Below are 25683 nucleotides of genomic sequence, written 5' to 3'. Positions count from 1 at the left end.
AAAATGAAGCGAACCTCAAGCCCTGAATTATAAAGCCCAATGATATATGCCATGTTATCGGCCGTAATCAGCTGTTTCGACGACCCAACAGGGTTTTTGGAGTTCAACCACCTTCCATTATGAGAGTTTGGATAGGCCTGTAGTCAAGATGACGGAAGTTGGAAAGGCTTTCCAACCGAAGCAACGAACTGCGTCACTCCATATCACTATCGGCAACCTTTCTCCGTTTCGGTCGTCCTCGCAGAGATATGTCGTGGTGTCCAACGAATTGGGTGGCGTCACGGGTTGGCTCGGGTCCATCTCCAGGAGCGTCGTCTGCGCCCTCGGTAAAGACAAGGTCACCTCGTCGCCCAAGGACCTCTTTCCCAGCCTCCTCAAGCAGGATGCCAAACGCCAAAAGGGCCGTTTCATCCATACTTCGGTCAGTGACGTTCCTGTCATCTGTGGCCTGACGCTCGCGGTTTCTCGCGCTGTAGTATGAGCTGGCATATGCATGAATGGCTTTCAGAAGATCACTCTCTGGCAGAACACCCTGGCCACCACGGGGAAGATCGCGCTCATGAGAGTAGTAGATGTCGTGCTCAAGATAACGCTCGGGTGCGTCTTTCCGTCTGAAGAGAACCTCATCAGGGGCTAAAGGGACGTCCTTTGTGGAGTATCTGATGGATTTTGGATGGCGAGGTGCATACTGAGCTTCCTCTGCCTCCGAGCCGGGGCCTTGATCGTATGAAACTTTGCCTGCTTGATGTGAGCTTAATGCTATAGGCATAGGACCACATACATTACCTGCTACAGCGTCGTAGACGGTTGCATGTCTGCGTTTCGTTCCTCTGTTGGGATGTTCTTCGGCGGCGGCGCTACCTCTTTTTGAGGGTAGGTCTGCTTCATGTACGGGTACTATACGCGTGCGGTTCTTGGAGATATCCATAGTTACGATAATGTGATACCAGGCTGTTCTGCGGGCCAGTGTTTGTTTTAAGGTGAAGGAAATATTGTGGTTTTCAGGTACTCATTGTATCCACGAATGTGCATTGTTTGTGGGGCAATCCTGTAACGAGTATGTGATTCCAGCCCGACGCTAGAAAGGACAAAATATCTGATGAGAAGATGTAGACGACCAATTATGGTTCTGATTTTATTGACGTTGTTGAGTTAAGGCTTTTGAAGAAGCAAAGTTTAGGTTGTCAATTGTGGAGTCATGAGTGCTAAAAGCAGGTAGGTGGTCCTCAGGGTATCAGAAAAATTGGCCGCTAGAAGCATAAGAGACGAAATTAGTAGGTCACTTTATGCCGCTGAAATTATAGCCTCTAGACTAATTATTTTTGTAACCTAAGACTTAGGAGGTCAACTTTTCTGCTACCCAGTAGGTGGTTGGTTCGTCTGGGACACTCCTTCCAGCTGACATCATCAGCCCGCATCATCAATTCAACCTCCAGCAGGCAGGTACAGTCATTGAGACGGGTTCATATAGTAACTTTTGGATACTAGCTTAGTAGCAACCAGCTAACCGCATCTTTGTTTCTTGCACAACCCAAATGAATGCAGTCCAATCTCCTCGCTCGTGAAGTGGGCGATCTTGCCCCTCAGGACTTCAGCCGCTCCATAACCTCAGAACTACTTCGCTCGTTTGCGCCAGCGCCTCAGCATCGCTTCAATGGCGAGAGAACAGCCAAGCCTAATCACGCAGTCGTGGATGAGCGCGCTCATAACATAAAAGCTCATGGAGCGGGCGTCAACAGCATCGCCCTAGAGAAATTCGACGGCCGGATCCTTCTATCGGGCGGTGCCGAGGGCGGCATCAAGGTGTGGGATCTTGAAGCTGGCGGAAACCCTCATAATGTGCACACTTTTCGCCCCGTTAGTAATATAGCAAGATCTGCAAGGGAAGAGAATTCTCCAGGGCATAGTCACGGTATCACGCATGTCGCATTCTACCCCTTTGACCCGGACGCTTTCCTCTCGAGTTCTTATGACAAGAAGCTGAAGCTATGGGCCACACAGCGTTGCGCCCTGTCGGCAACATTCGGCCTGAATGCAACGATATACTCACACTCAACAAGTCCAGTCGCAGATCATCTAATCGTCGCATGCGCCACGCAGAACTCGGCAGTCCGGCTGGTGGACTTGAAGTCTGGGTCTGCGATACAAGCTCTTGTGGCCCACGGCGGTCCTGTACTGTCAACAGCATGGAGTCCGCGCCACGAGCATATCCTTGTGAGTGGACATGCAGATGGGAAAGCTCGAATATGGGATATCAGACGTGCTGGTGGCGTCGTCGCATTGTTGGACCAAGAAGATTCATTGGGCATTGTTCATAAGATGAAGCATCTGAATGCGGCGGGCGTGGACTCGAGCCAGATCCCACACTTTCGTGCCTCTGCCCAGGCACATGACGACGCAGTAAATGGCCTGCAGTGGACAGACGACGGAAAGTACATTATATCAGCAGGCCTTGACCGCCGCATTCGCGTATGGGACGCTGCTACAGGAGCCAACACTCTTGCGAGCTTTGGTTCCTTGATTCAGAATCAACACGCAAAGACGGCAAGTATCTTGGTAACCCCGTCTCATCTCTCGACCGGTAACAACTTTCTGTTTTGGCCAAATGATCAGGAGATTCTCATTCTTGATCTCCACGACGGCAATATTGTAAAACGGCTCCGAAGCCCGGGTGTGACAAACCCCGTAGGGCCACGAGGTAGCGAGATGGGACGAAATAGAATAACAGGCATAGTTTGGCGTTCGTCTGGGGGGTCAGGGCGTCCTGTTGGGCCTGTTATGGGTGGCGGTAACTCCATCGGAGCTGTGTACAGTTCTCATATGGATGGGCAGATCCGGGCTTGGGAACCTCAAGTGCCAGGCCCTGATGATATCGCCGAGGAGGAGGAAGTACAAGAAGACGAAGAAGTGAAACAGCGGAAGAGAAAGGCCGTCGACGATGCATACAAAAGTCTCATGGGGAAAAAGATCACATTTACGTAGCATAGAGCATGGATTTCGTTCTCGAACATTGCCGAGCCTATAAATCATAAGATTCCAATTGCCAAGCGGCTTCAATTCATGGTATAATGCGGCAACAACGATTCCGTGACACTGCTGGCCTATATGTAGTTGATGAAGGGTAAAAGACTCCGCCCAAACGCCACCCACGCCCTGTTATACAGCGAGCCCTGTTTCATCACAAAACAATAACGACTAGGCATAACCAGCCATCGGGGTATGCAGCTTCACGCATCAGATCCTCCAGAGGTGCATCGAAAGGCACGCCAGCGCCGTGCATCACCACTTTTGCAAGGATGGGGTCACGACTGCTTGGGAACAAACCCGGCAGTACCTCCTTTAGCGCTTGTCCTAGAAGTTTAGGGCGACGGTCTGAGCTTGTCGCGGCCATGAGAGATTGAATGACTTTGAACGTAGCGTGCTCTGGATGCGTTGCTGATGAGTCTGGTCCGCTGGTGGGTACATAAATGCGGATAGGGACGTGTTTAAGTGCTGTGGGTGCGTTGAGAAGATGACTATTGATGCGGTTGAAAGAGGGGTGATCGTTGTCTATGACTGCGTTCCATAGTTGAGTGGTGTTTTCTTTCGACATCTTCATGATTTGGTTTGCGTTGCCATTTCGAACGAAGTCCGCCTAGGCGAGTTAGTCTCTTGTGTGGTGTATATATCATTCCCACCGGTTTATCAGTATGAACCGAAACCTGGCTTCCTACTCGTGCGTTTTTGATAGGCCTTAACTTACTTCTTTTACACAGTTGAGAAACGTATCTGCGATGTCCCAGCCCACTCCATCATTCACAGTCAATTTCCATGGCAGGGCAGGTTGATACAGATCAACTAGCAAACCCACTGCCAAGTTTCTTAGTTGAACATCTTCAAAGTGAAAGCTTGAGCAAGGAGAGTTGAAAAAAGTTGATAGTCTGGGTATAAGAAGAGCTAGGTAGCTGAAGCGTGGAATACTGGTGATGAAAGGAGTCGTCGGTGAGGCAGGATGTGTGATGTGCAGCGGAATCTGGGCGCTCCAAAGAGCCTGCGGGATGGGAGAAGACATTATTACGAGGGCATGATGGAGGTTGTGAGTTGGCCGTTGCGGTTTGTCAAAGATGTCGGCTGAGTGAGGCAAGGCGTGATACCTGGTAAGGCTGCAATCTTGACTTTGGAGTGTTTAGGGTAGGATGTGATTAATAAGCATTGTACGCATATGCTTAAAGGTATGCATAGCATAGACTTTGTTTATACTGTTGTGATGAAGAGATGCGAGCAATAGAAATGGAGTTAAATAATATTAATTTATCGCAATGTGTTTGTATGGCCTAAGTTTGGTCTTTGTGATGTGGTGTGCAAAGTTTGAATGTATTCGCTGCCGTTAGAGCAATACGAATAAGTGACGAAACAACTGACACATACGTGATTGGGCAACTTGAATTGCTGTAACACAATAAATGTTGTTTTCATACAGCATAGAAGAAACTCATCAAGCTGATTTCCTAAAAAGAGGCCTCCCAGTATTAAATGTTTTACGCATTCAGTGTCGCATTCAAGAGTTACTTTCACGCTTAAGGTTGCAACAACATCCAATCAGACAGAAAACTTTCTACCTCATGTCACATCGTCATGAAAAAAAGAAAGAATTCAGATACGCATGAAAAAGAAGCAGGCTTTCTGTTAACTTAGCATACCTACTGTTACATCATTTACAATATATCTGATGGCAGTCTGACTGACCGTGCGCTGGCACATTAACTGATCGACTGCAAACTCTCCGATAACCATGATGATTTCGTCAGCCTAGGAGGTTGGAATGATTCTAATGAATTTTAAAAAGGTCAAAGTTCTGGTTTTTGTCCAAGATATGTGCTGTAAATCAAGCGCCTTGGACGATGTAAGAGGCTCAAGGGTAGCCTACTTGGCAAAAGCGCGTGGCATCGGCATCGGCATCACGGCAAAAGCATGAATTGTCCAGTCGTTTGAATGATGGTCCTTGGCTTGCGACATCATTTGTGTTTCAGCCCAGAGACAAAGGGTTGTTGTCCTGGACGGACGGCAATACATTGTGAATCTGCCGAATGGCAGTTGTTTCTACTCACCACACCTTTCACCGAGGCCTGGTCCGCATGACCTCATCTGGCAATCTGTTGCACTGATGACCTGTCATGAGCCACGGTAGACGTGTCAAATAGCTTCAGGGCCAAGACATTGTCTCAAACCGGCTTCAATTAATGAGTTTGTTGAGGGAGGTCGTCATTCATTATCATGTGGCCTAGAGACGTGCGAGTTGTATTGAAGAGTTACTCAGATAAATAACCAGCGTGGTTCCTGGGAACATGAAAGGCGAAAAAACAGTAGTATCCTCAGCAACCTCTGCGAAAAGAACCACACCGCAACTTTACTCTACTACAGCAAATCATAAGCTGCATCGTTAGCCATGGCTCTCGATCGTGTTGTCAGCTTGGTCCTGCGAGCGGCCGAGCTTGTCTTTGCGGCCATCGTCGCTGGCGTCAACGGCGAATACCTTCACAATGCCCGTGGCGCAAGCTCATGGCAGCTCGGCCGTTTTATCTACACCGAGGTCGTTGCCGCGTTGGGCATGCTCTTCTCTCTACTTCTTCTGATCCCGTTCTCAAGCACTTTTGTCCATTGGCCGTTGGACATTTTCATGTCCATCAACTGGTGGATTGTATTTGGTCTTCTCGTCGATGTAAGTCACACACATAACTACACTACTTTCGGCAGTGGGAACATGCACTAACGGCATTCAACAGCTTGTCGGCACCTCTTGTGGTCGTGTCTTTGACTGGAACAACGTCCACCCAGTGCATGGAGACCAGTGTGGGAAGACCAAGGCTGTCATCGCCTTCAGCTTCCTTTCAGCTCTCCTGTGGCTCGTGTCTGCCCTCGTCGGCTTCTTCTGGGTCAGGAAGAGAGAGCGCACTGCACGAAGAGCCGAAGATGCCCACCACAACCGTCGCCGAGGCCCTTGGTTCCGCAGCAGAGTTTGAGTCTAGACTCATGCCCGCTTGCAGCAGCAATCAGCCTGAAGCTTTCCGTGTCTGCTGAAGACTTTTCCAAAAGAGCTAGGCAGTGATCTAAGTTGACCAACTGTCGGTCTTGGCAAGTGATTGGATTGCGTGAAACATTCCGAGTTACCGTGCCTGTGTGGGAACTAATGCATGATATGTTGGAGGATTTCCTTGTTTTTCTTCGATGTCTGTTTTGGGTTGGACCTTGGCGTTGTATAACGCGGAATAGGAGATACGGATACTGTGCCATGGAAGTGTTGGATTGTTTACGAATAACGGATATGACTTTGCTAGCCGTTACCTAATTAATCAATCGATGTAATGCAATGTAATGTATTTTTCTTACTATATTTATCTCGCCAATCGATCAACGTGGGTACTTCCGTATTTCCTGTGCTTCATGTCTTGCAATGTTGGATTGTCTCATCTCGTCTTGTCTTGATTTATTATGTAGCGACGTCATATCTACGAATTCAGAGCACATTTGAGACATGAAACAACGGGGCTCAATGTCATGATCTACAATTAGTAGGTAGTTGATAAATGGAACCAGAAATCTAATCCGGTCTTTCCAAATGCCCATCCTCTCATGCTGCAGTTAGCCATTCACTAGAACCTGATAACCAGGAATTCCATGCCGTGCTAATGATGAAGTCAACTAGAGTGCATATAGACAGCACTAACATGCCAGAGATTTTGATCACGAGCATTCTCGAACCTGACCTGATTCGGCCTGATCAGCTTCTAACAAAGTCCTCCGTCTTGTTTCCATGATCATCGAGATCTACGACCAAAGCAATCCTCGTTCCGTCTGCCGGCGCAGGGGCAGTCTTACGCGTTACTGTTAGAACCTAGCCTGTGCATCTTTTGCAGGGGGGCAGTACGATATTTTCCGCCTCTTGTTTTTTCTGTGATACCGTGTGACCTTGCTTTTACCCGTACTACATGAATCTAGAACCGTCTCAACAGCTTGGCCCGTCGGATGTAATGAGACATGCTGTCATAAAGCGGCCAGGTGCTGTCTTGTCTTTGTCTTCTCCATCAGGTTAGGTTAGAGTAGGTTGGGTCCCGGAAAAAACGGCCACTATCCTGGCGTCATTTCCACTGTGCTGCGCTGCGCCTGTCTGCCTGTGTGCCTTGGTTTGCTCTCAAGTGGTCGGTGGGACCTAGGACGACGACACGCTGTAGGTTGCCAACTTTGAAGTCTTCAACCGCGGGGTAGCTTAGTTTCAAAACCAGAAATTAGCGGGGGACAGCCCTGTAATAATAGAAAACATGGACCTTTGGGGCTCAGGTCTCACTATAATCGGCGCTAAAGAGCCTCTGAATCTTGCATTTTTAGGTCCACTTTTGGGGTAGCTGACGCCACCTGGGCCACAATACACAACGGTCCGTCACTCGCCACAGCTTGACTCCGCTAGCTTACGGCATGCATCACTCCAACCTGTTAATCTCTCTTTCAGCCACGGAGCCGCCTCGTCATCTCTCTTACAATCCCGTCTCCTGCTCCACAACAGCACTCTTGGCGTTGTTGGAACAACAAGGATTCCGCTTCCCTTCCCAGTGCCTGCTCCTCGCCGCCTTTGATTTCATACTTTCTGCCCTACAAGTCGTCAACGTCATTTCTCGCGTGGCATGACGCTAGATTCTCCCCTGGCTGATATGCCATCTTCCACAACCAATCGTAGTTCACGCTCAGAAGCTTGAAGCCAGAGACCATGGAGTTCTCCAACGATCGGGGTAAATGCTATGACGCAAACTGAGGTTGCAAAGAAGGTCAGAGCCGCAAGAGTTTGTGCTTTGGCTTTGTGTGTCAGGTCTTCTGCCCGGTTTGTGACTTGTTGCTGATGAAGCCATCGAGATGCAAGCCGCCAGGATGGCCATTCTCAACTATATAAGATTCATGACATCCCTCCTCGGAACTATCTTTCTCTCCTCATCATAAACAACAACAACAACTCTCAAGATACCCAAAAGCATCTGAACTTCAGCTCAATCACCTCAACTCATCTACAAGATACCCAAACACTTTTACCAACTACACCAAAAACAACAATCATCATGTCTGGTCTCATCAACAAGGTCAAGGAAGCTATCCACTCCGACAAGGACAAGAAGCACGACTCTACCACCCACGGCACTCACGACACCCACAACACTCACAGCACTCACTCTTCTGGCCTTCCCGAGGGAACTGCTGGTCCCCACAGCAGCCGTGCTGCCAACGCCGCCGACCCCCGAGTCGACTCCGACTTGGATAGCTCTCGACGCACTGGAGCTGGCCACACCACTGGTGGTCTAGGCTCTACCACCGGCACTGCTGGCCACACCACCGGCCACACTACCGGCGGAATTGGATCTCACTCTGAGAACATGCCCGGCCACTCTACAGGACTTGGCTCTACCGGCCACTCCTCTGGTCTTCCCGAGGGCAGCGTCGGTCCCCACAGCAGCCGTGCTGCCAACGCTGCTGACCCCCGTGTCGACTCTGACTTGGACAGCTCCCGTCACACCGGAGCTGGCCACACCACCGGCGGAATTGGATCTCACTCTGAGAACATGCCCGGACGCACCTCTGGCATGACTGGCACCGGCATGACCGGAACTGGCCGCCACTCCGAGAACATGCCCGGTCACTCCACTGGACTTGGCTCTACCGGCCACTCCTCTGGCCTGCCCGAGGGCAGTGTCGGCCCCCACAGCAGCCGTGCTGCTAACGCTGCCGACCCCCGTGTCGACTCTGACCTTGACAGCTCTCGCCGCTCTAGAGGTCTTGGTGGTAACACCTACGACCAGACCACCACCGGTACTTCTGGCTTTTCCAGCCACGGTGCCGGTGCTCACGGTCCTACCGGCACCCACACTGGCACCCACAGCTCTGGCATGACCGGTGCTCACTCTGGTTCTCACATGGCTGGCAACACCGCCTATGACAGCACCAACCCCGGACCTGCTCCCAAGACTGCTGGTCCCCACAAGTCTGACATGCTCAACAAGGCCGACCCCCGCGTCGACTCCAACCTTGATGGCAGCAAGACTCTCGGAAAGGAGAAGACCTTTGAGACTTCGTAAGTCTCCCTCGACAACCTCGGACGTCAACTGTTTCTCACCATTGTCACTTTTACAGCGATCCCAACTTTGCCGGCCGTGACCCTACCGATGCTACTCAAGTCCCCCCTTCCATCATGCAGAAGCATGTCCCTACTGAGATCGCTCACGACAACCCTGAGTCCGACCATGGTCGTCGACACAGCAGCACCACCAAGGAGCACCACCGTGGCCTGTAAATGGAGGGAAATGAGATTAATGACTGTTAATGGATATGTATAGCAACATTTCTTTAATGAATATTAATGAAGTATTTTCTATTTAAACAAATTCTCCTCATATGACATGGTCTGATATTGGACCTTTGACATTGCTATTGCTTGTAACACAGATAACAATCTGAAGTTACCGATTCACACTGCATTGATTAAATCGAATAAATAAAAATAAGTCGAACATGCTCTAGCAGGCTTTACATTCCTTGTCAGCACACAGCAGGAGCTGTCAACGGCACTTCAGGGGTTCGGGGTTGACATGGGCATCATCGCAGTCCATGGAACCAATATTCCTATTATTGATGCAAGTGCCCTTGCAGCCTGACGATAGAAAATCGGCTAACACTGTTATACGCCTCATAACGACGATGCTAGTTTATTCGGGAATCATTTAACTTGTCCGAGCGTTAGAATTTTGATATCTCTCCATCTGAGGCGCTGTGCCGGAAATGTCTCTACACTTGAACAGCGAGGAATCTTGCAAGTTGGATCTGAACGCACGTTCAGTCCAGAAAAGGGAGTCCTTTAACAGAGGGTACCGTTCTTCTCGTTACCGATATATAGACGTGGATAAATTGTTGATGAAAAGTGACAGCTTGCCTGTGGTAGATGTAGTAAGGTTCACTATGATCCAAGCCTGGCTCGGGCAGAGTGGCCTTCGATATGTTATGAGCATGTGACTTATCGTTCCAAGGCTGATGATACTGGGAAGCTTGTTGTCATCTGGAGGAGTTGGAGGATTTCCGTTGTTAATGTAGAGGCCACGAAGTACAGTGCTTCTTAACTTTGCGACCCTGTTATGCAATCCTAAAGAGACAAATCATTCTGCATCCTGGAGGTGTAGACAAAGCACATTTGTGTATCAGTCGTAGAATCGGAGTTTGAAAGTATACAACAACAGTAATTACACCGGAAAGGATGCTTTGTTGGAGTCTAGATATTTTATGTAGACACAATCCTTCTTTTGGACAAGGCTGTCACACTGACCATCAATATTCGTGGAACCAAAGTATACTTTGTATATTCTCACGATTAGCTCTACGTCGAGAACAATCAATAGTAGTGGGACAGAAAGGTAAATATTCATAGTGTTTATTAGGACTGCTATCAGTAGGATCTCCTAGATCCATTCAACTCAACTCTGGGTATCATGTTTCATCGTCTCTCATGCTCGTCCTAGCCTGATGCTCATCGTAGCAACGCAGCATACTTTAACCACGGTGCTCAGCCTCAGCCTGCTTCTGGACATCGTGCTCGACGCCACGCTGGCGGGTCTTGCCCTCGGCACGGAGCTCGTCGTAGTGAGCCTCCTTCTCCTTGTCGCCAGCGAGGTTGGAGATGGCGCCTCCAACAGTACCCTGAACACGGTCGCCGATACCTGATCCAAGGTCGCTGAGCTGACCCTTGGCCTCTTGGTTACGTCCCTCGAGGTTCTGCTCACGGCCTTGCTGCTTCAAGGACTAGTGAATGTTAGCAATGGCCAGGCGTAGAATAATCATCTTTGGCTTACCTCGTTGCCAATGAGGCCTCCAATGGTCTCCTTGGCGGATCCAGCAGTCTGGTTCCAAGAACCCTCAGTGCGGTTGGGGTCATCCTTGGCAGCAGCACCAGAGCCGGAGATGGTGGCACCGGGGAGCTTAGCGGTAGCGTGAGAAGCATCGTGCTCGGCCTCGGCCTTCTGCTTCTTGAGGTCGCCAGCAGCCTGGTCGCTTGTGTTGCCAGTCAGGTTGCCGATAACGTTCTGGACAGCACCAGTGGTGGAGTCGACGACAGACTTGAGAGTGGAAGGTTGGGGCTGGCCAGACATGTTGAAGGTGTTTGTTGTGTTTGGTTTGTGTGTAGGTTGGAAGGTGTTGATAGTGATTTAGTGTTGTGATACGAGGATGATTGTTGATGGAGGAATGAAGATGAGCAGCAGAGGGGGAAGTGAGGAGGCTTTATAATAGTTGTATGGAAGTCCATCACGACAGGAAGGAAGGCTTCACTTACAAGGCAGCTGTCAGAAAGTCGCAATGCGTGTAAGTGATGTCATAATCTCAAGCACCTGCAGTGACGCTTAAAGGTGGACAATTGCATATGACGTCAACGCCACTTAACAGCAAACAAACGACCTGTATTCCGTAAAACAAGCGCTGGAAGCCGCGATTGTGTTGGTGGGTTTCCATTAAAATATTGTACTCAGTACTAGGCACCTACGGATATACGGCTTCCATCGACAATCCAATGTTGAAATAAAGAGATATCAACCTCACGAATCTCTCATATGTACCTACTTACAAAGCCACAAAGATAGGGCGATATTTTCAGTGTTTGTTAGAATGTATGTAAAATAGAAATCATTCGCTGATAGTCTCTTCATTACGCCATTTATGACTGACTGACTGAATGCAGAATTATTCTTGGATACTGAGGTATGCGTGGATGTTGTTGAAGTGGATGAGCAACGTAATTATCGGATCAACACTGCAGGGCACCTGACGGAAAGATCGAGATTGGAGGCAAATCCCATCGAACTTCCAAGGGTTCTCAATGCATGTGATCCTAAGCTGCGTGAGATATTTATGACAGGCAGACATGGATGGTTACACCACCAACAACAGCCAACCGCAAAGGTGAAAGAAACACCAAATTTTGCGTCAGATATGGCACCATTTTCAAAACATAAAACGTGGTCGAATTTGTACCATAGTGAATAGTTGTGTGCCATTTTGTGCGACTATAGCCTTTGTTTGATCGTAACTTGGATCATTCTTTTCCAATAGGTTAAGACTATTCCTGAACCTTTGCGATACTTGAAAGAGGCGCCTGTTTGTTCGCCTATAGACCAGATACCCTGATAATTGCAAGCTCCTTGAACCAATGACTCCCTATTTTCATCCCCAGAATTTAAAGAAAGAGGTATCTCTGATATTACAGTATGCTATACAGACACGGCTGAGCCTCGCTCTTGCCGGCCATTTTCATTAACGTCTTTGATATACATCCCGTACCTGACACTGGTCAGAGAAGTCGGGGTAAGCGTGAGTCGTCATCTTCATTACATGACAGCCTAATGTTGGCTCCACTGGATAGTGTCGAGGTCGATACCCTCCTGTACGAGCTCCCACAGAGGACTCAGCTCGCGCAAGAAACTAACACGCTCTTGAACTGCCTTAAGGACGTAATCGATCTCCGCTTCAGTGGTGAAACGACCGATGCCGAATCGGATACTGCTATGAGCGCTTTCGTCACTGTTGCCAAGCGCACGCAAGACGTAGCTGGGCTCCAGTGAGGCAGAAGTACAAGCACTGCCCGAAGACAGGGCAATGTCCTTGAGAGCCATCAGGAGCGACTCTCCCTCGACGTAAGCAAAGGAGACGTTAACGCAACCGGGATAGAAGGATTCAGGGGCACCATTCTGTGTTGTGTGTTCCATGCTCAAAAGGCCGTTGAGTAGACGGTCTGAGAGGTACTTGATGCGGTTTGTGTCGTACTATGATCGGTCAGTTTTGCATACAAAAATATCGATCAAAACAAAGAATGAAGAATCATTGTAAATCAGACAGAAGCTTCGATCAACACGGCCGGCCCTGTCACAGGCCATTCAGAAAGCCATGCATGTGTAGAGCAACTCATCACTTAAACTAGGGGAAGACGGAAAAGAAACGGGGTAGGTGGTACTCACAGGCATTTCCTCCTTGGCGATTCTACAAGCTTCGCCAAAGCCAGCAATGAGTGACGGAGCAAGAGTTCCGCTTCGAAGACCTCTCTCCTGACCACCACCGGTAATGAGGGGATCCAATCTAACTCGGGGACGTCTTCGGACATAGCAGGCACCAATGCCCTTGGGGCCGTAAATCTTATGTGAGGAAATCGACATCAAGTCAATGTTCATGGCATTGACGTCGAGAGGAATCTTGCCCACAGCCTGAGCAGCATCAGTATGGAAGAAGATCTTCTTTGATCGGCAAAGCTTGCCGATCTGCTCAATAGGCTGGATGACACCAATCTCATTGTTGACAGTCATGATACTGACGAGAGCAGTCTCGGGTCGGATGGCAGCCTCAAGATCTTCCATCTTGATGAGTCCATCATTTTGAACAGGCAGATACGTGACCTCAAAACCCTCATCTTGAAGATGACGACAGCTATCAAGTACACACTTGTGCTCAGTCTGTGTTGTGATAATGTGCTTCTTCTTGCCAGAACGGCCAAAGAAGCGAGCAACACCCTTGATGCTCATATTGTTGCTTTCAGTCGCACCACTGGTAAAAATGATTTCCTTGGAGTCAGCTCCGATTAGCTTGGCAACGTGCTCACGCGCATCCTCCACGGCCTTCTCGCTTTCCCAACCGTAGGCATGTGTCCGCGAGTGAGGGTTACCATAGACGCCAACATAGAAGGGCATCATAGCATCGAGGACTCGAGGATCGACAGGTGTGGTAGCCTGCATATCGAGGTAGATAGGGCGCTGGCCCTCTTCCATGACTGCTGCTGACTTCAAGACCTCTTGATAAAAAAGTTAGTCACAAGCTCAATAAATGTCGCCCCACTGCGAGAGCCGAGATTATGTACATACCAGCCATTGGGCTAACCTTGGCATTAGAGGGAGTGCCAGGGGGAGGAATATCTGCAAAAGCCGTCTTGTCGAGCTTGATAGCCGTCTCGACCTGGGCATTATCCCTCTTGGTCTCGGTGACATATCCTCTTTGTGATGTTAGCCTCGCCACAGCAGCTGTGCGAGCCATTCGTAGAGGGGCCACAGTAAGGCGAGAGCCTGAGCTCAAGCTCACTCGGCCTGCCGAGCGCAGGGCGCAGGAAGCAATTCTGGAAGACATGATGGATGGAAATGAATTCCTGGCAGTTGCAAGGACGAAGAAAAAACGTCGAGCGAAGCCAGTGGGAGAAGAAGACAAGAAGCGAATTCCAGTGGGGACGTTGAGCTCCATGTAGAGAATTTGTCATTAGCTTGGTCGGCTCGGTCACTCGGTGATAAGCTTCCGACAATTCCGGCACGGTGATTGGCCTAAAAAGCCGGGGAGCGCCCTTTTTAGGCCTTTGGTTGTGGCGGACGGCAAGCCAAGCCGTGAGGAGAAAGAGATGGAAATGTCATCAATTTGTCGTGGCGAGCAATTGCTCGATTACTCAAATTGAGAGACGGTATTTTCTGTCTTTGCATTGCTTTGTCGAGCTTGTGGGTATATCCAGGAAGCAGAAACCATGTTCTGCATGTTAAGCTTTAGAATGATCCCTTCAGGGCTGGAAACCTCGCTTGCATAGGTAGCAAGACCTTAATATTTTACGTACCTCTTTTGAATCATAATCTCGGTGCTTTATATCTTGGGTTCTATGAGCACAATATGCCCCAGCCGTAGGTATTCTCCGAAGAGACAGATGTCCAAGGTGGCAGTGAGTGAACGGCCTGAGTGAGATTGATCCCTGAAAGCTGTTTAGTGACGCAACTCGACTAACTGCCATGGATGACGCAGTTGTGGCTGGCTACTACCTACCGTACTTATTACCTTAGCAGAATGCTCAGGTAGCCTAACCTCTATAATCCAAGGCATCAGTCAAATGGAAACTTCAATTGCACAATCATCTTGGATTTCTAGTCTGCAGTTAAAGATAGGAGTTGTGGACAACCTCATTACTTTAGTATTGGCATCGGTTAAAAGAAAATACCTAATTTCCAGTCAACGAAAACCCCTACTTCATGCTCGCATTGCTATGCTTTAGGCGGCCTCTTTTCCTCTCCTAGAGCTTGCTATTAAGTGTTTTGATTATTTGTTCAGCAACCTGATAGCCACAGCACAAGTCGGCATTCGGCAGGCTTGGCAACAAGGCGTAGGCTACAGGACAGGCTGGGCAGCAAAAAAAGAACGACCTTGGAGCTAAAACACAGCCACACAGGTGGACGTCACCGTCCGTTCCACGACTCAACTCAAGTCATTGTCTTTAATTGTGCTGGATACTAAGTCAACTTCTTGTCCAACTTTGGTGGCCTCGCGACCGAGGTTTTTCGCGATTTTGACTCCTCTTCCGCCAGCTCCGTTCTTAGTACCACATCTATAGCACAACAACTATTGCCTTGCTCTCATCATGAGCTTCAAAGGCTTCCAAAAGAGCCTCACCCGGGTAAGCCCTGCCCCTCATTTGTTTGTCCTCGGAGTTTCAGCTTTCTGGCGCGCGCGAAACGGCATGCTTGCGCGACCGGATAGTTGAGACACGTCAGGACTATCGATCAACGCCTAGTAAGAAGAAGCAGATATGCTGACACCTCCTTCCCCTCCTAGGCTCCGCAACAATTCAAGCAAAAGTTCAACATCGGCGAGCATACCAAAGATGCCGTCTATATCGACGCCGAACGACGCTTCCAGGAACTCGAAACCGAGACCAAAAAACTCCACGATGAATCCAAGAAGTACTTTGAGTCCATCAATGGCATGCTCACCCACCAGATCGAGTTCAGTCAGGCCATGACCGAAGTTTACAAGCCAATCTCGGGCCGTATGTCGGACCCCGACTCGATCAAGTTTGAAGGAAACCCCGAAGGCATCCGTGCCTGCGAAGAATACGAAGCTGTTGTCAAGGACTTGCAAGAAACGTTGGCACCCGAGTTGGAAATGATAGAGTCTAGGATTATCCGTCCCGCCAACGAGTTGCTCGACGTCATCAAGGTGATACGCAAGAGCGCCCTTAAGCGTGAACATAAACGACTTGACTATGACCGACATCGTACGACCCTCAAGAAGCTCCAGGACAAGAAAGAACGCACTGCCAAGGACGAAAAGGCAATGTGGAAGGCCGAGGGAGATGTTGAGCAGGCTACGCAGGAGTTTAACTACTTCAACGACCTGCTCAAGGACGAGCTTCCAAAGCTGTTCCAGCTCGAGCGTGAGTTCATCCAGCCTCTGTTCCAGTCCTTCTACTACATGCAGCTCAACATTTTCTACACTTTACACGAGAAGATGCAGAACTGCGACATTGGTTACTTTGACTTGACACTTGACATCGAGGATGCTTTCCACGAGAAGCGCGGCGACATTCAAGAACAAACAGAGGCTTTGTCCATCTGCCGATTCAAGACAACTGGTCGTCCACGACCTATGCGATACGGAGCAAAGCCTGCCCTCGAAGGTCCTAAGCAGCCCGCACTCCTCACACAAGGCGGCGAAGACTCCAAGCCTTCAAGCAGTGCAGTCACCAGCCCAAAGATCGGTGGCTGGCAGCGTCCAGCCTCGACCGCAAACGACTCGGCCGCTCCTCCCCCTTACACGCCCCCTACAGGTGCCAACGCAGGCCTAGCAGCCATCGCTGCTGGCAAGAAGAAGCCCCCGCCTCCCAAGCCTAAGCCCAAGCCTATGCGCTTGACAGCTCCAGGGGTGGAGACTGTCACGGCTCTCTACGACTATGCCGCACAAGCCGAGGGAGATCTAAGCTTCCGAACTGGCGATGTTATTGAGATTGTTACAAGAACACAGAATGAAAACGAGTGGTGGATTGGACGATTACAAGGCAAAGAGGGCCAGTTCCCAGGTGCGTATTATATCTACTCATGAATTGTGTTGCTGAACTAACACGTGACAGGCAATTATGTTCAACTCAACAGCTGAAGGGATAATCATTGAAACCGCGATAACACTTTCACCACCCCGATGCCATAACATGAAGCGAACCATCCCACCAAAACTCGCCCACAATAGACGCTCATAATTTCAGATGGTAGCATCACTGGGGGTGGATCTCAAAGGGGGCTATGGCGCATCATGTGAAGCGAAGCATAACAGTCCAAGTGGAGTAGACGGAGCAGCAGGTCTTCCTGCTTGCTCAAGGTCCTGGAAACGAGAACCTAGATTCTTCCAATTCTGGAGATACAAGGAGCCTGTGTGGCTAGGGAGATGGAGCATTTCTGGCGTTATGGATATGGTTCTTGCTTGTCTGTAGAAGCAGATAACACAATTAGTATTGTATTTAAACCGACGTTTGTTGGTGAAGGCCCTTGTGATTCCGGTCGTCATGAGGAATTTCTGTTACTGCTTTGAGACTAAACATGAGGTTTCTCAACATGTGTGCAATTCATGGACAGAGCTAACGGCAGTGATAAATCAGGCTCGGAGCCTGGTTCATTAACGGGCGTTACAAAGTGCAGAGACAGGACTTGAGGCTTAAAAAGTGCGGGGATCTGTATGCTGTATGACCACCATTTCCAACTGTACCTAATGCGTACTTCTGAATCTGAATTGGCCAATTGGCCAGTTTGTTTGGATGGCAGGAATGAATCGTGCCAACCACGAAATAGCTTGTTGACATGGTCAGGGATTATCGTCAGTTTGTTTATAATACGATCACAATGCGCAAAGATTTCCCATATTGGCTCTAGGAAAGAGCCGCCAGACCAACATCCTTGCAGCTCCCAACAACACAAATCCCTACCCAGGTAGGCATGTGCAACCTACTAACGTAACCCCGATCTGTATCGTGGACCCTACACCAACTCAACGCAGTCATCCATGGCCGGGAGATTCTACATAACGAGCACAGGCTAATAAGAAACATGGCCCTACTCTCGATGCCCGTCTTACACAAGACTGTACACGCTACTAAGCTCCATGTGATGATTCTCATCAACCGAAGAGCCTCATTAGAACCTAATGCCCACCTAACAAATCAACAACTCCAGTTTTCAAACTCTGATTGCCCTTGTTTCGACCGGTTTAAACCGGACAGAGAGAGACATGGGTCGGCTTGATGGCGTGCTCCGTCTGGGGTGTCATTAGACAACGAGGCTAGGTTCGACTTTTGAGGCTCTGCTCTTCATCCCCCCTCTTGAAGAGACTTAAGAGTGCCCTTGGCCATTCGGAATAGCACCATGTCTGTACACGATCCATCACTCAACGCTTTGGTGAATATGAACGTGCATAACTATACAAGATCTCATCTCCCATTCTCCTTTGCAGTGTCGCCATGAGCCTTTTGAAACTGCCTATCGAAATTGTCTCCCTCCTGGTTGAGCTACTCGATGTTGAGGATGTCTTCAATATGGCATTGAGCTGCCGGTTTCTCAGCTGCATTCTCTACGACAAACGGATGTGCCGGCTTGCACTCATGGTTCGTCATATCACCATCCGTGTCTTGTATTACTCTCTGAACTAGTTCGCTGACGAGAGCTTAGAAAGCCCCATACTCCGCGGAGGCTCAGCAGGTGCAGTCAAGCGACGATTGCCCAAAGGCTTTTCGTAAGCTGGCTAAGCGGCGAATATCCGTCCGTGGTGCTGAACCATGGATGGTTGCTATAGTGGCCATGGCAGACCACTTCATATATACCAATGGTCACTTGTGCTACACCATTGAAAACAAGCATCTACGTGTTCTCAACACCCTACAACAGATATCCACGGCTGAAATGACGGTTGACGTGCCGCTGCTCCTTAAGCTTGCAGTCCGTGATTATGATCATCTCAAACCGCATACAATTGAACCTCTGTACTTCGCTGAGGGAGTTTTGTCATGCCTCGCCACCCAGGTGCTCGAAGATTCGACCACGTGCAGTTGGCTCATCATATTTGAGCTAAAGGAGAACCCCAGCTGGGTTGTTGTACAACGACCATGCTCAACGCATCCCATATTTGTACGTAACGACAAGAACTATCTATTCTGGGGCTCAAGATCACATTCGACGCTCGAAGGTTCCTACCGATGGGGCCTCCATTGTCTGAACCTCCAGACGCGCAAGTGGTCAGATTCACAACTGATCTTATGGGACTTTCACGAGGCAAGTATAGGATCAGATATCTGCTTTGAGATCATCGATGGCCAGTTCTATTGCGTCTCAAATATGTTGAAAACACGGACTGAGCGTAGTGTGTGCAACAATTTCTACCAGGTTGTACGATTTCCCGTGCATGATGCAGCGCAAGAAAGATGCGAAAAGCCTCCGATGCGCAATCTCTGGCGTCGCCACGATTCTGAGGGCTTGGTAGATGAGCGCTGGACATCTCTACAAATCAGCAAAAGCGAGCAAACAGGCAAAGTATCTATCGTCGAGATACGCAAGGAGTGGTGTCCTGGAAATGCAGGCAGTCAGAGAACGTGCTATAGGAGAGAGCTTGAGTTTGGCCAACAAGAAGCCAATCATTCACCAGAATCTCTTCTTCCAACACCGCCAGACTCTACAGAAGGAAGCCTTGCTGAAGAGGAATGGGACAGTAAGGCTTACATGGAGGAACGAGCATGTGATGATTTCCATGTTGGTGATGGTCCGAAGGATACTAAAGCATACACCCTTCAAGAGTGCTTTGTTCGTTCATACAACCCATCATGCAACTCGTTCATTGATCTTGTCTCTGAAGCCTACAACCCAGACTCGTCACTGCAACTCAGAGTACAACCCAAGGAACAGGGATCGTCAGTTAGACTTTGGCCACGAGATCAGCATTCGTACCACCACGATGGTGTATTGTCTCAGCTGCATAGTGTTGTCAACCCGATACAGCCGATTAGGGGAGTCGAATGGAGTATGGATGAGCGAATACTGGTTTATTCGCCAACTCACATGGCTTCTGGACAATTGAGGCCCCTTGTGCTCATTTCGTTCGACCCAAGCTTCATTCTTCCAGGCTTTCCAAACTATGGATGTTGCAGTGGGGAGATGGAGTACCAGCTCAATGATCCCCCTCATATGCAAGACACTAATGCTATTGGTGCACCGAATGAAATGCTGTCACAGTCAACTCAAGGAGATGACGAGTATTCATCGGCGAGTGAAGAGGATCAAAACACCGGTTCCAACTTCGTTAAAGTGCGGCCATCGCTTTATCGAACGATGAACATGGGTAGTGGGAATGCACATGGTTTCAATATGTCATATTGAAACTCCTCGGCATTGAACTCCGTGATGTGACTGGCCTCGATCCTAAGTAACAGCGAGGCCTTCTATACTAAGACTGAAGGGGGCAGTGTGCCGCTCTTCATCCTTAAACTGCAAATACTAGACATATATATATACACAAAAATAAATGAATATTACAACTGAATAGGCCGAGATGTTTCTTTCAATATGTACTTTTAGCTGCAGGCAGTACTCGATGAGCATTCCTCACGTATAAAAGTAACAATAAGGCTTCTATACATTTGATCTCACTTGATGTCGAGTCAGGCTGCGTTACACAATATTGACCACCAAATGCGGGCAAAGACCAGAAGATATAAATGGTAACATACCTAGTCCTTGTGGGGTGACTACGTCCACGCTCGACCAGGGATATGGAACATCTCTATATGCAGGACAACATTCATTGTAAATTCAAATTCCAATGATGTGTCACACATACAAATGCCGCCGTTATTAGACTAGCAGCAACAGCAACGCCCGCTCAATGTTATGGGCCAGGTTTAACAGCGCATCGTACAGAATTAAAGCCGATTCAAAGCATAATGCGTAAGAAAAAGGCAAGTCTTTGCAGCCTCAGTTAGTGAGTAAGAGTCAAGTGGTGACACCATAGTCAGCGGACTTGGGCAAGTATTTCCAGTACCCAATCATAAATGAATGCTATGGTGAAAGATATATACTTCATGGTGAAAATACAATAATCTGTAAGCGAACAATAGACTATTTATTCAGAAGTGCAAAGATTTGAACACATTTGTTTTTGATGCTTATGCCTATTTCAAGTGTCCGCCTTTCTCTCCCTCTCTATGAACTACGCTATGTAGTGTCGCACACATGGCAAGAAATGATAAGAACCCGCTCTTCAAGATACCCAGAAGTGCAACAAGACCAATATTCCTTGGTCGGAAACGCATAAGTCAAACAGTAAACTTCGCTCCGAGACGGCATTGACAACACAGTATTTGTATCCAGGTCCCAAGACCCCCAAAACACAGGTCGGCATCCAGTAATAGAAATTAAAAGTACATGAGCTCGTGAGCATATGAATATTCGTCTCAAACATTTTTCTCCGACAGCCAATCCAATCAAAGCATAGAAATAGCATGGTTAATTGCTGATCACTTTCTCAGACGACCAAACATCTTGGATAGGCTGCTGCCACTCTCTTCCTTTACGGGAGGAGAAGGGGCAGCTATGGGCTCAGGCGGCGGTTCCGAACTTCGAAGGAACGCTGCTAGATCTGATGTACGGGAAACATTCGAGGTTGCATCTCGGGGCTCAAACTTCTTCATGGGTACACGACGTCCAGAGGAGGCTGAAGAGGCAGGCGGCGGTCGAGATTGGTTCTCGCCTGTGGGTACTCCGTACTTGTCATAGCCGGATTGGACGTTCACTTGGATGGGGATGTAATTTCTGAGACCAGCACGACTGCTGAGTGATCGGCTGTCGTTGGCCTTAGGTGACGCAGGGGCAGTACTGGATTGACTTTCCTTGCGACTGAATCTTCCCATGAGGCTCGGTGCGCTAGCCTTCTTCTTTGGCATCTTTTCGGAGATGGGAGCTGAGACTGGCTCTGGCGGAGGCTCGCAATTCATGAGGAACTCTGCCAAACTCTCTTCTTTCTTAACAGGAGGTTTAGGCGTCGCGAGCAGAATCTCATCGTCCTCCTCATCCTCATCACTAAAGTCGATGGCGTAAGGATCCTTGACACGTCGAGTTTTGCGCTTCGGCATCATGTCCTCATCATCAAACATCTTGTTAGCGGGAGCATGTTGACCTTTGTTTTTCAAAAGAGCTGTGTTGGAGTTGATAGATGAGTGAATAGAAGGCATCGATGACTCGGTGCCGTGTGTTGAGGCTTGGCTGTATCGAATATCGGGGATGTTGGCATCAACGGCCTTGCCGCCTGACGGCTCTGCGGTACCGGTCGTGTCCCAAGGTGCGATGTTCTGAGGAATACGGTTGCTGTTTGCGCCTGGGGGTCCCTGTCGGATAAAGTCGATTAGATCCGAACTGCCACTACGAGACTGAGTCACAGCCTCACGCGGTGTATAGCGATTCCGATTGCTTGCCGACGAAACTCGGCGACTATCGAGGCTGGACTTGCCAAGGGTATATGGGTTGCTCACATTTCGTTGAATTGGACGGCTGTCTCCTGGAGGACCAGTAGATTTGATAAAATCTGCAAAATCTGCGATTGATTCGCTGGGCACTCGAGCGTCCCTTGGCGCAGCCGACATACGCGGTCTTCCTGTGTTAGGGGTTGGGAAAGGCTTTGACGGGTGCTGAGATGACCGCTTAATGTCATTTGTCGCTGATGAAGACCTAGATCGGTGATGTGAAAGACTATCCTCGCCTTTCCTTGACCCCTTGAAAGTAGAAGTATCAAGAGGCTGGTTGTGCTGTCATGCTCGTTAGCCCAATACCATTTGAACAATGCCGCTTTACTTACATCCATGTTGCGCATGTTCTCGGGTGTCAACGTATAAGTGATGGTTTGGTTACTCTGTATCAGTTCCTCAAAATTACGGGCCACATTAGAGCGGCTACCATTGTCTTCGGAGGTTCTAACAGCCTTCAGACGACTGATGCCGGATGAGGCTGATGAGCCAGAAGTGTGAGTTGGTCGTGGTGTCTGCGCGCTTCCACCTTCTTCGTCCGAATCTCTTGTCTTTGAGCGCTCTATCGAAACCATACCAATACTGTGTGTAGGAGATGTAGGGACCTTTTCATTTCGTGAAGCGTTGCGATTTAATTGGGCAGAAGCCGATTGAGGAAGGACTGGTGATTGTGGTGGTGCTCCAACAATGCCTTGAGGCCGTTTAGTCTCAGTGGGCGAAACAGCTTCAGGAACAGTTGGAGTAGATGGCTGGTAGGCCAAATACTTGTGAGGCCTCTGTTCCCGAATACGATTGCGGTCACCCTCCTCGTCCGACTCGGAAATGGTTGCAGCACTGGGCACTGAGCCTCGCATAGCATCGACGGGGGAACGGCTCTTGGGAACTGTGACAACTGGACGCGGTGTAGCCGTGAGCGTGTTCTGCGCTTGCGCATCAGCTGCACTAGCAACGTTTGTCAGGCTACCACTTGGAGGAATCGTCAGACTTGCACGGCGAATGCGGTCTGCCGCATCGGCCGAAGGGGAACGAGATCCGCTGGGGCTCTTGGGACCAGCCACATCAATAATGCGAGCCGAGTGCACACTCGAGGACCTCCTGAGCAGGAAAGGGCCACCAGTGTCAGAGAGTGCTGGTGAGGAGCTTCCGGCTACTGACACCCGAGCCGAAGTCAATATCTCTGCTTTCTCATACGTTGGGTCCTCTTCCGCAGTTTCCTGTCGCGACTGGATGCGGCTTGTGATGATCTTTGACAATCGTTGGTTCTTCTTTACCACGGGCTCTGGGATAAGCTCATTCTTTGACTTGTCCTCTTCGGCCTCCTTTGACGGGTCAGTACTGCTTTGCTCGGCCTTGTCATTCTCAGACAGCTTTGTTGCATCTTTGTCAGTGGCTTTCAAGACCGGAACACCTTCCTTTGAGCGTTTTACGGCAGCGCGGTATGGCGAGGCGCCAGGTGTTGGAAGTGAGTTCGAACGCTTTCGACCAGTGAAGTCTGGTGTGTTGGGCTGCGACACAGTTGGTGTAGGCAGACCTTGGAAAATTCCCAGTGGCATAATGAATAGACTCTTTGGTCGACGACCACTAGTTTCTTCTGTATCCTCATCCTCCTCTTCTTGGTCATCGTCATCGCTGTAATATGTCAGACCCGGAACCTCGATTTCATCCACATCTTTGTCTCCCATTGGAAGTGCAATCTGAGATGGCTCAACCTCAGCATTGGGCTCTTCTTCAACATCGCGGGCAGCAGCCCCGCTGAGGGCAGGTGAGTCACTGATTACGCTGTCTTGTCTCGGGTGTCCATCAGACGCCCTTGAAAAGGAGCGGCCGTTCAAGTCAATGACAGGCGATCGTATCCGCTTCTTCCAGCCCCTCCACAGTCGCCCCAGTGTTCGGTCGAGTGCTACTCTCTCCATGTCTTGCTCTTCCACGACAATGCGGTCAGCGACATCGGAGGGGTTTCGGGTTCCGTCGTTGATCTCCTTCTGGCATTTCGTCCGCAATCTGTGGTATGCGGCTTGACCCGCAACGGTGAGTGTCAGTTCACCCATATACTCTAGAACAGAGGTGAGGAAAATTGCGACAGCGGGTGAGATAACTTCGCTGGCCTGCTCATTGGCACCAAGCTCAAGGTTTTCCTGTTCCATGTAGAGGTCCTCGTCTTCTTCTTCCATGTCGCCCAGAGAAGAGTAGACCATGCATCGAAGACGGGTGCGCTTCCAAACCAGTTCCAGGTCCCAGTCGCGCGCTTTGTCGCCTTGAGGCGCAACATAATCCTCCTCGTCGCCTTCACCAAGGTATTCACGCAGTTCCTCATCAGCGTTGTTCACGGCGTCTTTCGCTAGTTTGGGTTTCAATACTTCAGAAACAGCCGGTCGCAGGTTGGCGAGTGTGGTAGCGTGCGACTTGGATAGAAAGTTGAAAAGTAATTGATCCAGGAAGTTATTGACAAGTTGAAGTGCCTCTATCGTGACAAGCGCGGGCTCGTTGGCTGGCTCAATGCCATGCTGATCATACCAAGTGTCGGCGTGGCTATCATGGTCGTTTGTGATTATTTGGGAAGCGGCCGACGCGGCAATGAAGGCCGCTGTAGGTGATACAGACAACGGCGACAACATGAGACTGTGGGCGATGGTGGAAGGTCGGTCGCTGGAGAAACTTTGTGTCCTAGATCTCACGTCGCGAGGAGAGATGATGCCAGAGGTTGGCCGCGACACATTCGGGTCGCCATTTGTGGTCGCCATGACTGCAATCTATATTTGTTGGCGGGCAGACCTGCACAGGTCACCCTAAAAAAGAAGAAGAAAGTAGAGTCGGGAGCAGGGTCTAGTCGCTGTAGGCTTTCGATTGCCTTGTGCGATGTGAGGCGCAATCGGGATCGGACAGGCGCAGAATTAGAATTGGAGTCCCAGCTCTTATCCTGCCGGCTTGCGAAATGCTGGGGGGGATATGAGTGTGATTCGCTGTGGCTAGACGGCAACGATATTGGCCGACGGGTTGATACTGATTCTTGTCAGTTGAAGGTCGCTTGAGACGTAGTGTGAAGCACAGGAGTAGAGCGGAGCGTAGGGAACGGAGAGTTGCTTTTGCGTAACCACAAGTCGCAGATGTACGACAAGTCAAGCATTGTGCGAGACAATAGCTGACGGACACGGAAGCGCCAAACGCTGCAAGCCGACGGGACCAATGCAACTGCAGGTCAGCAGCAGAAGCAGTTTGGTTACATGCGTTGACCGTGTTTGTTTGGTGGGAAAGCAAAGGAAATGAAGGAGACGGGGAGTGAAGTAATACTAGACGTACCTTGGAGCAACAAAAGACAATCAAGGACGCCGAATAGGTCGATTGTTACAGCGTAC

General features: G+C 49.4%; 10 protein-coding genes across 10 annotated transcripts; 6 read left to right on the top strand and 4 right to left on the bottom strand.

The window, feature by feature from the left end:
• Positions 1-148: 148 nt before the first annotated feature.
• Positions 149-481, top strand: FGSG_13694 (uncharacterized protein; the record flags this gene model as incomplete). Its single annotated transcript, XM_011320681.1, has 1 exon — positions 149-481. The coding sequence occupies one exon, from the start codon at positions 149-151 to the stop codon at positions 479-481; it is 333 nt and encodes a 110-aa protein (XP_011318983.1).
• A 1058-nt stretch (positions 482-1539) lies between these two features.
• On the top strand, positions 1540-2982 carry FGSG_10054 (uncharacterized protein; the record flags this gene model as incomplete). The annotated part of the gene is made up of 2 exons (XM_011320680.1): positions 1540-1857; positions 2002-2982. 2 exons carry the CDS (start codon positions 1540-1542, stop codon positions 2980-2982), a joined length of 1299 nt encoding a protein of 432 aa, XP_011318982.1.
• Positions 2983-3030: 48 nt separating this feature from the next.
• On the bottom strand, positions 3031-4051 carry FGSG_10053 (uncharacterized protein; the record flags this gene model as incomplete). The annotated part of the gene is made up of 2 exons (XM_011320679.1): positions 3031-3634; positions 3743-4051. 2 exons carry the CDS (start codon positions 4049-4051, stop codon positions 3179-3181), a joined length of 765 nt encoding a protein of 254 aa, XP_011318981.1. The 3' UTR covers positions 3031-3178.
• Positions 4052-5349: 1298 nt separating this feature from the next.
• On the top strand, positions 5350-6345 carry FGSG_10052 (uncharacterized protein). Its single transcript, XM_011320678.1, has 2 exons — positions 5350-5698; positions 5763-6345. Exons 1-2 carry the CDS (start codon positions 5426-5428, stop codon positions 5997-5999), a joined length of 510 nt encoding a protein of 169 aa, XP_011318980.1. The 5' UTR covers positions 5350-5425; the 3' UTR covers positions 6000-6345.
• Positions 6346-7966: 1621 nt separating this feature from the next.
• On the top strand, positions 7967-9407 carry FGSG_10051 (uncharacterized protein). Its single transcript, XM_011320677.1, has 2 exons — positions 7967-9088; positions 9148-9407. The coding sequence occupies exons 1-2, from the start codon at positions 8082-8084 to the stop codon at positions 9305-9307; spliced, it is 1167 nt and encodes a 388-aa protein (XP_011318979.1). The 5' UTR covers positions 7967-8081; the 3' UTR covers positions 9308-9407.
• An 876-nt stretch (positions 9408-10283) lies between these two features.
• FGSG_10050 (uncharacterized protein) lies at positions 10284-11289 on the bottom strand. The gene is made up of 2 exons (XM_011320676.1): positions 10854-11289; positions 10284-10803 (listed from the first exon to the last, which is right to left on the bottom strand). The coding sequence occupies exons 1-2, from the start codon at positions 11148-11150 to the stop codon at positions 10555-10557; spliced, it is 546 nt and encodes a 181-aa protein (XP_011318978.1). The 5' UTR covers positions 11151-11289; the 3' UTR covers positions 10284-10554.
• Positions 11290-11976: 687 nt separating this feature from the next.
• FGSG_10049 (cysteine desulfurase) lies at positions 11977-14398 on the bottom strand. Its single transcript, XM_011320675.1, has 3 exons — positions 13902-14398; positions 13008-13831; positions 11977-12815 (listed from the first exon to the last, which is right to left on the bottom strand). Exons 1-3 carry the CDS (start codon positions 14158-14160, stop codon positions 12393-12395), a joined length of 1506 nt encoding a protein of 501 aa, XP_011318977.1. The 5' UTR covers positions 14161-14398; the 3' UTR covers positions 11977-12392.
• An 890-nt stretch (positions 14399-15288) lies between these two features.
• FGSG_10048 (uncharacterized protein) lies at positions 15289-17294 on the top strand. The gene is made up of 3 exons (XM_011320674.1): positions 15289-15457; positions 15616-16858; positions 16910-17294. The coding sequence occupies exons 1-3, from the start codon at positions 15422-15424 to the stop codon at positions 16933-16935; spliced, it is 1305 nt and encodes a 434-aa protein (XP_011318976.1). The 5' UTR covers positions 15289-15421; the 3' UTR covers positions 16936-17294.
• A 992-nt stretch (positions 17295-18286) lies between these two features.
• Positions 18287-20192, top strand: FGSG_10047 (uncharacterized protein; the record flags this gene model as incomplete). Its single annotated transcript, XM_011320673.1, has 2 exons — positions 18287-18430; positions 18711-20192. The coding sequence occupies 2 exons, from the start codon at positions 18287-18289 to the stop codon at positions 20190-20192; spliced, it is 1626 nt and encodes a 541-aa protein (XP_011318975.1).
• A 1136-nt stretch (positions 20193-21328) lies between these two features.
• FGSG_10046 (uncharacterized protein) lies at positions 21329-25071 on the bottom strand (the record flags this gene model as incomplete). Its single annotated transcript, XM_011320672.1, has 2 exons — positions 21329-22612; positions 22663-25071. The coding sequence occupies 2 exons, from the start codon at positions 25069-25071 to the stop codon at positions 21329-21331; spliced, it is 3693 nt and encodes a 1230-aa protein (XP_011318974.1).
• Between the last annotated feature and the right edge of the window lie 612 nt (positions 25072-25683).

The sequence above is a fragment of the Fusarium graminearum genome, chromosome 1, assembly GCF_000240135.3.
Source record: "Fusarium graminearum PH-1 chromosome 1, whole genome shotgun sequence".
NCBI classification, from domain to species: domain Eukaryota; kingdom Fungi; phylum Ascomycota; class Sordariomycetes; order Hypocreales; family Nectriaceae; genus Fusarium; species Fusarium graminearum.
The sequence above is the reverse complement of the archived record's forward strand: the minus strand, read 5'-3'. Positions and strand labels throughout refer to the sequence as shown.

What these genes read in the sequence shown, in the direction of transcription:
- FGSG_10052 (XM_011320678.1), top strand. Translation starts at nt 5,426, where the DNA reads ATGGCTCTCGATCGTGTTGTCAGCTTGGTCCTGCGAGCGGCCGAGCTT. An exon ending in TATTTGGTCTTCTCGTCGAT is followed by an intron (nt 5,699 to 5,762) that starts GTAAGTCACACA and finishes GGCATTCAACAG; the next exon opens with CTTGTCGGCACCTCTTGTGG.
- FGSG_10049 (XM_011320675.1), bottom strand. Translation starts at nt 14,160, where the DNA reads ATGTCTTCCAGAATTGCTTCCTGCGCCCTGCGCTCGGCAGGCCGAGTG. An exon ending in CAAGGTTAGCCCAATGGCTG is followed by an intron (nt 13,832 to 13,901) that starts GTATGTACATAA and finishes TTTTTTATCAAG; the next exon opens with AGGTCTTGAAGTCAGCAGCA. An exon ending in TCGCCAAGGAGGAAATGCCT is followed by an intron (nt 12,816 to 13,007) that starts GTGAGTACCACC and finishes GACCGATCATAG; the next exon opens with TACGACACAAACCGCATCAA.
- FGSG_10051 (XM_011320677.1), top strand. Translation starts at nt 8,082, where the DNA reads ATGTCTGGTCTCATCAACAAGGTCAAGGAAGCTATCCACTCCGACAAG. An exon ending in GAGAAGACCTTTGAGACTTC is followed by an intron (nt 9,089 to 9,147) that starts GTAAGTCTCCCT and finishes TCACTTTTACAG; the next exon opens with CGATCCCAACTTTGCCGGCC.
- FGSG_10048 (XM_011320674.1), top strand. Translation starts at nt 15,422, where the DNA reads ATGAGCTTCAAAGGCTTCCAAAAGAGCCTCACCCGG. An exon ending in TCCAAAAGAGCCTCACCCGG is followed by an intron (nt 15,458 to 15,615) that starts GTAAGCCCTGCC and finishes TTCCCCTCCTAG; the next exon opens with GCTCCGCAACAATTCAAGCA. An exon ending in CAAAGAGGGCCAGTTCCCAG is followed by an intron (nt 16,859 to 16,909) that starts GTGCGTATTATA and finishes AACACGTGACAG; the next exon opens with GCAATTATGTTCAACTCAAC.
- FGSG_10050 (XM_011320676.1), bottom strand. Translation starts at nt 11,150, where the DNA reads ATGTCTGGCCAGCCCCAACCTTCCACTCTCAAGTCTGTCGTCGACTCC. An exon ending in GAGGCCTCATTGGCAACGAG is followed by an intron (nt 10,804 to 10,853) that starts GTAAGCCAAAGA and finishes AACATTCACTAG; the next exon opens with TCCTTGAAGCAGCAAGGCCG.